Below are 12,821 nucleotides of genomic sequence, written 5' to 3' on the forward strand. Positions count from 1 at the left end.
ATTTCTTAAAACCTATTTTTTAAAACAGATACTATATCATCAAACACAGGCTACACACTCGGTGCTCACTTAATTAATAAATAAAAATAATAAGTGAATCTAGCCTTATCTTCGAAGAGCAAATCGGAGCACATTCAGTGAATCTAGCCTTATCTTCGATTGGTGGTTTTAGGTTAGCTTTGTCAAACCTATAAAACAAAACAAAAAAATATCTACAGGACAAGAATAATGATTTTTTTATTCAATGATAATGTGTATTGATAATCAAAATTAAGTTTTTATAATTGATTTTAAATGCTTATTATTCATATCAACTTTAATAAACATTTATTAAATTCCTTGTCAAGAAAAATAAGCCTTCCTGTTGAAAAAATTGAACCACCTACCAGGCAAGGGACCATGAAAGAACCTTCCCTGACGTTATGAAAAGTCAAAGTCTTCGCTTTTGAGGAAGAAAACTTAACTCCACCAAGAGAAAGAACACATGTAATGTCGAACTGCTCCGATACACCGCTTTCTTGCAGTCTTTCAATTGCATTTTCAAAGCCATAGCCGGAAGCTATAAGCATGTCCATGACGACTGCAAATGTCAATAGCTCTGAAAGGTTTGAAGAAGGAATGGTAGTGATACAGGAGGCGGTTGATAGAGCCATTGGGATTGCAGAAGGGACTGACAATGTCCAAGGGTTCTCATCCGAAGACTACATGCGATACTACACGTATCCTTTTCGTTCTCTATCAGTTCATAGCTTCACCATTGAAAACACTGTTGATTCTACAAGCGGATTTGGATATTTACTTGCTAGTCATGATGATGGATCCACCTGCTGGGTGGTTATCAACAAAAACTAATGATTGATATCTCTGTGTTGTGTTACATTTTGGCCAAATTGTTTCTGAGCAATGTCTTAGATAGCAACTCTTTACCCCAATTACAAGTGAATGTTTTGTTTTATCCAGTTAAATTATGCATGGCTACAGGCTACCTTTGTTGTTGTTTTCATCTTCTTTCTGGTTACATGGAATTTGTAGAGTTAACTAAGCTGAGCAGAACTATTTATGAACTCAGTACCCCCAACCCACTCGGTGAATATTCTCGGGAGTTGTATGACTATTATAAGAGGATATTTGAAGAGTACATAACCTCTAAGGTCAGTGGCATTTCTCAGATTTACAAACTTCACTCGGTGATAATAAAATCTCCTCATATTTGGATTCTTTGCTTGTTTATTGATTCCAGGTTTTGCCAGCTTTAAATGGAAAGAAAGACCAAGATTTGCTGCAAGAAATAGTGAGGAGATGGTCTATTCTCAAAACCATGACTTATTGGCTTTGTAGATTTTTCCACTATCTTGACAGATACTTTATTGCAAGGAGAAAACTTCCTTCACTTCAACAAACTAGCCACAACACTTTTTACAACCTGGTTAGTAATGGAAATTCTTAATCTTTTCACAAAGCTGAATCATGGTACTGGTTACTTTTTTCCCAGATGTATAGTTTGATTTTGTGTTCAGGTGTATGCTGAGACATTTGGCCCAGTAAAAGATGCTGTGAAAGCCATGGTACGTTTAGATTTTCAACCAAATTCATAGCATTTCTCCGATCACAGGGCATGAGCAAGAAATATCGTTCATGTCGAATTCTTGTGAATAACATTAACTCTATAGATAACTAGTTCGACATAAGAAGAACAACTGATTGTCTTAGAAATCTTAATTACTTCTAGTTACCAATGTTCGGTTTCATTAGCCCTATGCGAGAACCTTTTTGGATTCCATCTTGTTGTCCTGATATCCCCACTGGCTACCAAATACTTCATATTGTTAGTGGATGGTAAATTATACTTTCACTAGATTGTTTCTGTATGATAATTGAAGTAGACTGTTTGTTGGCAGTAACTCATTATCATGATTGACTCTGCCTATATACTTGAAGAATCCCTTTTGAAATAGTTGATCTGTTCACTAAAACCCCTTGAACTTGTAGTAATGTCTGAAATCATAGAGTTTTTGATATTCAGATCAACCGGGAACGTGAGGGTGAGCAGATCGATCAGGCCTTGGTGAAAAGTATTTTGGCCATCAATGCAGAGAATGGAGTAGGTTCATTAAAACAGCATAAGCAAAACCTTGAAGAAGCAATCCTCGAGGACACTGCTGCATTTTACTCTCAAAAGGCTTCATATTGGATGCAAAAGAAATCTTATAATGAATATATGCTTGCGGTATTAATGTTGCTTCCATTTCTCAGTTGAAGTATCTAATTACAGTACTAATTCGGAGGGTTCATTTAATGCTGTCTTTCTCAATGAAATTTAGGTTAACCAATGCTTGACACATGAGAAGAACACAGTTTCTCCTTACCTGCAGGCCAAAAACCAAAAGAAGTTACTGGAGGTTTGTTGCTTATACTTTTTGAGAAGCAATTGACAGGTTTATGAATTTTTTTCTTCTTGGGATAAATTGTTGCATGCTAGGATTCAAAGTCTCAGCCTTTTTTGAAAAATTCTTCAAGATGACCTGAACTGTGAACATTCGCTCTTAATTCTCCCATATCGAAGTGGCCTCTGCTATTTTAGTTCCATGACAAAGCGATTCGGATTAAGGGTTCAGGAAACGAGTTGCACCTGCAGTGCAACCTGCGTTTCCCAGTGAAAAGCATCGTTTAGTTTGTATGAGATTGTGTATTCTTTGATAAATTTAGTTGCTCATTTGTTAACTATTCTGAAAGCAGGTTGTAGAACAAGAATTGCTCAATGCACATGCTAATGAACTGGAAAGAAAGAAACAAGTTGATGAATTTCCCTTGGCAGATCATAAGCAAGTCAGCTAAGAAACTTACCTGTGAATAGAAATCATCTGTTGAGGTGGATATAAAGATCTGGATGATATTTTAGATCATTTGTTGCAGACTCGCAGTGAAGCTGTTCTTCCATCTGCTCAGCTATCTGTTTATAGACGCATCTGGGTGATAATAGTACACTGTATCATTGTTTTCTTTACAGGATTACATATGCTGGACTTTGCTTACTGCTGTTCTTCACTGGTGGCTGGATTCTATGTAGTATCATGTTTATCCCTTAGTGTCTTGATGTTGGATGCGAACTGAATTTCTGATTCAATCATTATTGTTCTTCATGAGCTTTATTCCCCATATGCAACTGTGAAGGAATCCATGTGTGTTTGTTGGGTTGCTTGGTCCATTTCTGAGATGATTTCTGTTGGAATGCTGTTCTAAAGTTTTTGAATTGATTTGCTGCTGGGAACCTTTTGGATGGTGTTGAGCCTTTATCTTCTTCAACTCCAAGTGATTCTGCTGTTGTGTTGGCTCTGTAAGCTACCACTTATTTGGCATTCATCTTTGATAAAATTCTAGCTGATCTATCCCGGAAAAGATAAGCAAGGTTTATTTGATGTGGATTTGTGAGGCCTCCGTAGTCTCATTTAGAGATGGGAATGGCTATTCTCGAATCAGATTTTTTTACATACATATTCTACTTAATATATTCATTGATTAAAAATTTTAGTTCATCGAGTTTCGAGCCTATATGAATATTTGTAAACAAAATTTTAAGTATTTGAAATTAAACAAGTATATGTTTATAAATATATGATTTTATTAAATATATAATTGGTTATAATTTTTATCTAAAATATTTTTTCAAAAAAATAAGATAATGGCAATGAATTCTCGAATCAGATTTTTTTTATATACATATTCTACTTAATATATTCATTGATTAAGAAATTTAGATATTTATATATTGTTTATCGAGTTTCAAGTCTATATAAATAGTTGTACATGTAATTTTAAGCACCTGAAATTAAACAAGTACACATGTACAAATATATAATTTTATTAAATATATAATTTGGTATAATTTCTAATTAAAATATTTTTTGAAAAGAATAAAATAATCCTTTTATTCTTTTTTTTAAAAGGAAACGAAAACCTTTTCTTTCTTTTTTTGTATTTTGTCGACTTTGCTCTTATAGAATAATAAAGATTTATTATTTTAGATAAGAAAAAGATCCCTGAGGGGGCTCTAAAAGAGCATTACCAGTCCTAACTGGTATGCATGGGTTTTTTTTTGTTTTTTTTTTTCTTTGCTAAGTGTGTGTGTCCTTAAAAAGCAATTTTGTGACTTATTAATGTTCAATGACGGGATCATATTCTCAATAATATGACTATGCATCCTATGTGTTCGATGGTAACTCAATTTTCTTTGACATTGTTTGAAACTTAAATATAAGTTAACTGCTTGACTTGTTGTTCCATATGAGTTGCTTTAGTGGTCTAAATTCTCTAGCTATAATATTTCATCGGACTTGATGCTTGAAGAGTCGTTTCTTAATAGTCACGGTTGCTATTTTTTAACACACCATTAATTTTAGCAATTCATAACTTTCTTTCAAATGTTAGAACATTACTCTTTTTTTGTTCTTAATCAAGGTAAGTTCTTATCCCTTTTTTTTAGGACATATAAATATCATGAGATTTGTAATCTTGTTCCATATCCCTTCTTTCAAATATGCACCTACTACGCACTATATTTCTTTTTTAGATGATGACTTTCAAGAATTCTTCTTTTTCTTCTAAAAGGTTCTTAGTAATTGAGGACAAGTATCGTCAAACAAGCATTTGCATTTATGAACCCAACATTGATCCATTCTCTAAGAAGTGATCTTTCAAAAGCATCGAGCATTTGACGTCATGGTCATTTGAGACTTCTTATGAACTTTATGGTCATGGTGGTTTGCCTCAATCAGTTTTACAACTTTAATCTTCCTTTCCACATTCAACCACATTTCCAGATGATCTGCCTCCATTAGACTATCATAAACGTGATGGAGATGCTACTTGCAAGGATTATATCCTAATCTCTGATGCGCTTGAGTATACTCCCAAGTTTTGGGAATGGACAGAAGATATTTTGAAATATTACGAGTCGATGCTTGAGAGGGCACATATTCAAGACACCATTTTTGCATCCCTTTTAACATTTGACTGGCAGATGAATGTTACCTTTTCTTTCTTTCTACAACCATTGGAATCCTGTTACTAATACGTTATCTACCCTTAATGGCAAAGAGTCTATGTCACTTTGAGAATTGAAATCATGTAGCGGCCTTCCAATTTTCAGGACTTTTTATGATGAAGTCATCCCTTTTGCTGATGAACTTAATGAAGCTGATAAGAAAGGAAATTATTTTCTTTCAAAGAGCTGCAAGTATTTATTTATTGCCTTTCATAAAGAATGAGAGACTGTTTATGGTGATTATATAATGACTCTTCAAGGTGCCTTTATTATAGGTAAGTCTAATGAATCTAATAAGATTACTTATCCATCTAGCTCAATTAACAAGTCTCGTATTTGCTCTGGCAATTTCATTCATCCTCTTAAAGAGATTAATATCCCTCCTCATATTCAAGATAAAGTTTATTTAACGGCTTTTCTTTCATGTTAGCTATGCAAATTTGTATTTCCTTACATCATATCATCATATAAACTATATCTTGCATAATAACATCATATAATGCTATTCAAGTGAATGATTCGATTTCAACTATAAACATGCATGATTAAATAGGTACTTAAAATTACAAACATTAGATTAAAGTCATGCATCCAAATATACTGGTTAATATTACATTTCAAGTTTTAGGAGATAGGTCTCTTAATTTACAAATAATTACATAATTGAAAGCAAAAGGTAACTAAACTAAGATCACTCCTGACGCGACTCTGATAAACCTGAAAATAAAAATTAACGTATACATATAAATATAAAAAGGTAGTAACAAACAATAACAATGGCAGGTTATAATTTATATGAAATTTCTTTTGATACATAAATTGATGCATAGACCTTTTTTACAATATACATTTTCCATCTATAAGAATATCCATCTAATATCCTATCTCATTTGTCAAGAATAATTTCATCTTGAAAATCTCAACACAACTTAATGGTTTCGAACACCATCTCTTTATGAATCAATTCTCACTTGATACCAATATATTCTTTTCTTGGTATCCTTAGGTTATCCTATTCTTTTGGAATAACTAATCAATACTTTCTCTCTCATTTTCTGGTAGGTAATTGCCGATATTATTGAATCTCGTTAGTATCATTAGTCTCTCAATATCGAGTTAGGCTAATCAATTACATTTAAGAGCTGATATCAATACAACTGATTGATATCACTAACTATTCATACCCCAAAATAGTTAATCAATTCTTATTCATATCTGGTTTACCATCAAAGTTGTCAATGTCAAGAATCCTTGACATCATTAACCTCTTTACCTAGAGTAGCTAATCACACCAGAAATGGTTGCTAATACCATTGTGACCCATTGATATCATTAATTATTCCTAACCCAGAATAATTAATCAACTTATCTTTTTCCCTTAACTGGGAGTAACCATATCGATATTAGAAATCTTTACTAACATCATTAGCCACCAAATTACTTAGAATCGACTAATCAATTTAAGGAATGTCGACACCAATTGAATCTTATCGATTCCATTAGCTATCCAAACCCGGATAGCTAATCAATGTCTTCTCAACCTTTCATTTTTATTGACCCCTTTCATTCTTCTTATTAACATCATATACATTGTAACCATGGTTGTCAAGTATCATACCCCTTTCATTCTTCTTATCAACATCATATACATTGTAACCACAGTTGTCAAGTATCATTCACACACAACCTTAGTTACCGATACTAGGGTCATTAAGCATCATTCATGTAACCTTGGTCACCCTTATCACAATGCCAAGTATCAATTCTTCTTTCTATTAATAAAGTCTATATTTTACCTTTGTTTGCATATTGCTACTTGGATTTCCATGTTATGATTATGTTTTGAGGTTTATTTATCCCTCTTTTTCCTTGCGAACAATCATATAAGTTCGAATAGCTTTAAAGGATGGTGTGATTGTACTCAAAATAATTTCTAAGTTGCCTACATACCTTTATAGCTAAAGGATCAAATAACAACGTAATTCGAAGGATTTTTTTAATTTCTTTTTTTTATATATAACTGTACTTGGAATGAGTTTCAAGTTGCTTATGTATCTTTATAGGCAAAGAATCAAGTCATAGCATAGTTCTTTTTTTTTTTGTGGTTTTTTTTCCTTTCACAGTTTTAGCTCGTACAAGTCAAGAGCTATATCAGATTTCAAGCATAGTATCTTTTTAAGAATTTTTCAATGATAAGCCTAATCCTTAATCCATTCTCATCGATAATTTTATAAGCTCTATTGGTGTAGACTTCTTGAATCATATAAGGGTCATCCCATTTGGAGAGGAACTTGTTGCCCATGCATTTTGACATGATTATTAGGCGTCGTACTGCCAAGACAAGATCTCCTTCTTAGAATGAGCGCGATCACATCTTTTTGTTGGAAGCTCTGCAAAGTCATGCTTAAATAACATTCTAATCATTGTTGTGTCTTAAAACGCTTTTCATTTAAAGCTTCAAGTTTTTCAAGGTGTAAATGAACGTTGTCTTCATTGGAGAGTCCTAGGATAGCAATTCTTAGAGATGGAATTTGACATTCTAGTGGAAGAACATCTTTAACCCCACTAAGGAATATGGAGTAAATTGAGTCAATATTTAGAATGTAGTACAAAAAGCCCATAACGCTTCTCCAATTCTACCATGTCAATCCTTCTTTGAGTGATCCACCACCTTCTTAAGAATATTGCATAAGGTCTTATTAAAAGCTTCTTCCAAGCCATTAATCGAGGCATTATACATAAAATAGTTAAGTTATTTGAAATTGAATTGTGCACACAACTCGTTCATGGCTATATTATAGAACTCCTTTTCTATTATCAGTTATGATATATCTTGGTACCCCATAACGATAAATGATATTTTTCTGAATGAAGTTTACAATTGTCTCTTTCTTGACCTCTTTTAATGTTGCAACTTTTGCCCACTTTAAGAAGTAATATGTTGCAGCCAATATGTTAAGATGTATCCCAGAACTTTTCAAAAATGGTCCTACCACATCAAGTCCCTAAGCATCAAAGGGCTAAGAAGCAATTATTAGGTGTAAAGGCTTGGGTGGCTGGCAGATCAAATTAGAATGCAATTAACAACTTTGGCATTTTCTAGCATAGTCTACGCAGTTTTTCACCCTTGTAGACAAGTAATACCCCATTCTTTTAATTTGAAAATGAAGTTTACGACCCAATTGGTGTGCTCCACAGATCCTCGAATGTGTTTCTTCTAGTGCTTTTGTAGCTTCTTCATCTCTGAGACAACATAAAAAGACTCCATCAAAATAGCGTTAATAAAGAGTGCCTTGGAAATATATGAAACGAGAAGCTATTTGCCTCACCTCTATCTTATGACATAGGTCTTTAGATAGCTTAACATGTCTTAAATAGTTGATAAGCGGTTGGTATCAATCTTCTTTTTCAATCTCATAGTTAGAAATTGCACCTACTTGTTCTTTCTCTTTTACACCATGAGTTATTGGTGGAACGACTCATCTTTGACATCTATGGATTTTTATTTCCTCACTACATGATGCTAATATTAACAGCAGATTTGCTAAAGCATCAGCTTGCTTATTCTTTTTTTTTTTTTTGTGGTACATGTTCTAAAGTGACACAATCAAGTGATGTCAATTTTAGCACATGCTTGTGCTATAGGATGAATTCTAGCTTCTTGACTTCATAAAATGTGAGGGGTTATTTGATGACTAATTGAGAATCCCCAAAAATTTTAAGGTGAGACATTATTATATTCATCGCCATTTCCAATCCAAGAATCAAGGCTTGATATCTAACCATGTTATTGGAACAACATTCGGTAAGTGAAAAAGAGAAAGGTAAGATCTCTTCTTCCGGTGTGATGAATATTATCCCAACTCCAACTTTATTTTGTTGTATTGTATCATTAAAGAATATTTTCCATGATTCTAACATTTTAATAAACAAAACATCCTTATCAAGCAAGTCTTTAGAGAACTTTCATTCGTTGGGAATAGGATGATCAACAAGAAATCAGCTAGTGTTTACCCCTTGATCGTCTTTTGTGAGACGTAGACAATTTCATAGTTTTAAAGCAATAAAGCCCATTTTCCCAATCTTTCTAATAGTGTTGGCCTTGAGATGATGTACTTGAGAGGGTCGGCCCGAGAGATTAGTCGTACTGAATGAGGTAATGTCCTAACTTTTTTATCGCAAACATTAATGCTAAACATGTCTTTTTTATTGGAGAATAATTTCGTTAATCCCCATTTTATCATGTTACTAAGGTAGTAGAAAACACTTTCTTTGCCTTCATCATTTTGTTATGCCAACAACAGTCCCAAGAAATGTATATGAGCCGCAATATAAAGGATATGTGGGTGTTCTAGTACTGATGTTTATTGGACAGATGGATTCAATAAGTACTTTATAATCTTGTTAAAGATATTAGTGTAAGCTTCATCCTAATAAAATGACATCTTTTTTCATTAAATGGGTGAATGGTTGACATCAACTTGCTAAGTTAGAAAAAAATCTATGTATATAGGCTAACTTTCCTTTGAGACTCTTCAACTTGTGGATTTTTTTGGCTCCGACATTTTTAAAATGTCATCGATCTTAGACTGATTAATCTCAATTCCTCAATGTCAAACTATAAACCCTAGGAATTTGCTCGATGACACACTAAATACGCATTTTAATGGGATCATTTTTAGTTGGAATTGACATAACCGTTTAAATACTAGATGAAGATCTTACAAATGATTTTCTTTTTCTTTTGATTTTACCACGAGGTCATCAACGTAGCATTTAACATATTGGTGAAGCATATCATCAAAAATCTTCTGCATCGCTCTTTGATAAGTGGCACTTACATTCTTTAAGCCAAAAGGCATGATTTTATAGCAATATATCTTTTTCGGAGTTTGAAAGGTTGTCTTATCCTTATTTACGGGTGTCATTCGAATTTGATTATAGCCAAATGAACCATACATAAAGGTTAATCTTTCATGGCTCATGGTAGCGTCGACCATGATCTCAGTGATTAGAAGTGGAAAGTCATCTTTGGGACAAGCATTGTTAAGGTCTCAAAAATCCACGCAAACATGAATTTCACCATTCTTCTTTTTTACCAGCATGATATTTGAAATCCATGTAGTATATTTGACCTTATGAATGAAACCTACTTGGATAAGTTTATTGACTTCAGCCTTAATCTATGAGATAAGTTAAGGGGGATAGCGACACTAGGTTTATTTTACAAGTCTAACCCTATTTTTTACTACTAATTCATGGACAACAACCTTTGAGTCTAAACTTGGCATTTCATCATAGGACCAAGTGAAGATATCTTGATACTCCATCAAAAGTTCCATATAATTTGTTTCCTCTTCAGGTGATAAGTTTGTATTGATGAAGGTTGGGCATGGGTTTTCAACGGTTCCTAAGTTAATCTCTTTAAGCTCATCCAATGTAGGCATATTTTTTTATTCAATGGAGGGCAAAGCTTCCTCGACATCTTCTTTAACGATAAGATCATTGTTATCATCTTCTTCAATAGTGATATGATTTAAAGTGAGATACATTATTTCATCTTTTTTTTCTTCATCAGAGGGGTTTGTGATCATTATCATATATTTTTTCCCTTTCAATGTCCCTTTAGCACTCACCACCCATTCACATTGTCTTTTCATGCATTAAGGTATTTTGTTTCGAAAATCCTTTAAACCGTCCATCAAATTTAGCTGATGATCAAGTACATGCTTGTCAACTTTTCACTTGGATTGTCCAAGTCTTGCAAAGACTAATATGTGTTTTTATGCTTTTCCATTCTTTTAGGTTCCAATCCTGACAAAAACAAAAGCACAAGTTGTAGTCACACTAAGACGATCCCAAACTAAAGTTCTAAGAGGTGTAGGCTGATTTTGTTATTCATCTTTCACTTCTTTCACACTTACGTATTGCGAGGCCTTTTTACCAATCTGAAAATGCAGCGGTGTGGAAGACTTGTATCCAAGACCAACCCTTAATGTTGACACAACGAACTGAATCTGACTTATCGAAGATTAACTGGCTTCGTGGCGTCATTCTACTCATTCCAATAGTGTTGGTGCCTTGGGGCAGGTTTCCATTGTGTCGCACTCATATCAGACCTATTTCGGCTTTCCGAGATCAGATCTCAATCTTGATTGTGGGTTGCGTGACCACGTGATCACGAGATTCGCATCAGTTGGTATTAGAGCTAGGCTCCGAAACAAGGTCATATCTTTCTGTTATTTTTATTTTTTTTTCTTTAATGTTCCTTTAAGTTTTTCAGTGTTTGTGTCCATCTTCTTGTTCTTCGAGTCTGCGTCATCTAAGCAAAAAAAAAAAAAGTTTATATTTCATTCGATTACTGTCTCTAATCATATCAGTTTATTAAAAAAAAAACAAAGAAAGAAATAGAGAAAAGAGTTATTAGTTGAAATTTGAAGAATCATTCAATTTTTGCCGCAGAAACACAAATCTTAGTGAACCATAAGCAAACCACCTCGGAATCAATTTAAACTTCATATTCAATCTATTGGGGGTGGGATCGCATCATAAATCAAAGTTGGGCTTATTCTTATATTATTTGCTTGAGGTTTTAATTCGAGTTTCAATTCTGCCGCAAAAACACTAGTCTTAGTGAACCCTAGGTAAAACACCTAGGAATCAATTTAAACTTCATATTCAGTCTATTTGGGGTGAGATCGCATCATATATCAAATTTGGACATATTTCGATATTGTTTGCTTGAGGTTTTAATTCGAGGTTCAATTCTGCCGCAGAAACACTATTATTAGTGAACCATAAGAAAAACATCTTAGAATCAGTTGAAACTTCATATTATGTGTATTGGGGATGAGATCGCACCATATATTAAATTTGGGCATATTTTGATTCCGGCTTCTGGAGGTTTTAATTGGAGGATCAATTCTGCCGCAAACTGATCATACAAGGAGTTTGGGTACCTAGAAATAAGAGAACGACCTATAAATTGATTTTTGGTGATTTCATAGTATTGTAATAATACAAATTAAATTCGAGGTCATTTGGATATCGGTTTCTTTAGGTTTCCCGAATTAGGTCTTGTTTTATCGTAACGGGTCTGTTTGGTGTTATCTTTCAAAACTTGTTTTGTTTCTGTTGATTTCGTTCTTGCCATTATACTATCATCACCATCGCATTAGTTTGTTTTTCGATAAGTTCTGGTCCAAACAAAAGTCAGATTTGTATTCTCGAGTCTAAATCAATGTTCTTCATGCTATAAACTCTATTCTTGTCGTCGTCTTCTTGTTTTTTTCCCCTATCTGTGTCATGTATTCACTAAGGGAGAGGGAACAGAGGAGGATTGTAGATCAACGATGCGAAATACTAAGCCATGGTTTGGGGGTTCTAGAACGAGAAGTTGATAAGTGTAGAAGATTATTCTATGATCTTGAAGCTTCATGGGAAAAAGAGGTACAACGCCAAAAGGATGAAAGATGAAGGAGAGTCGCTATGGTTATCATTCAAAAGTATGTACGCAAGTGGTTAGTACGGCGTGCTTATTTGAAATTCTTGTCAGTCACTACTTCTATACAGTGTTGTTGGAGAAAGGTGTTAGCAATAAGGGGATTCCGAAGGCTTAAACAAGAGGCTACTGAAGTCACCATTAATGCTATTCAAGATTCGAGGGCGAATCTTCTTGAAGAGGGAGGGAATGATACGGTTCAGCCCTGTGATACGACCCAAGTAAGGTCAGATTCGGATTTTGGCGTAAAAAGCGCAACAGTCCAGGTTTACGGCAACA

General features: G+C 33.9%; 1 protein-coding gene and 1 long non-coding RNA gene across 2 annotated transcripts; one reads left to right on the top strand and one right to left on the bottom strand.

The window, feature by feature from the left end:
* The first annotated feature begins 343 nt into the window (after positions 1 to 343).
* LOC118039450 (cullin-1) lies at positions 344 to 3,156 on the top strand. Its single transcript, XM_035046150.2, has 7 exons — positions 344 to 719; positions 1,052 to 1,151; positions 1,241 to 1,426; positions 1,518 to 1,565; positions 2,024 to 2,227; positions 2,322 to 2,399; positions 2,737 to 3,156. Exons 1-7 carry the CDS (start codon positions 568 to 570, stop codon positions 2,833 to 2,835), a joined length of 867 nt encoding a protein of 288 aa, XP_034902041.1. The 5' UTR covers positions 344 to 567; the 3' UTR covers positions 2,836 to 3,156.
* Positions 2,188 to 2,981, bottom strand: LOC140955836 (uncharacterized). The gene is made up of 2 exons (XR_012170447.1): positions 2,845 to 2,981; positions 2,188 to 2,366 (listed from the first exon to the last, which is right to left on the bottom strand). It is a non-coding gene; the product is annotated as an uncharacterized lncRNA (long non-coding RNA).
* Positions 3,157 to 12,821: the final 9,665 nt, after the last annotated feature.

This window comes from Populus alba, chromosome 8 (genome assembly GCF_005239225.2).
Source record: "Populus alba chromosome 8, ASM523922v2, whole genome shotgun sequence".
Taxonomy (NCBI): domain Eukaryota; kingdom Viridiplantae; phylum Streptophyta; class Magnoliopsida; order Malpighiales; family Salicaceae; genus Populus; species Populus alba.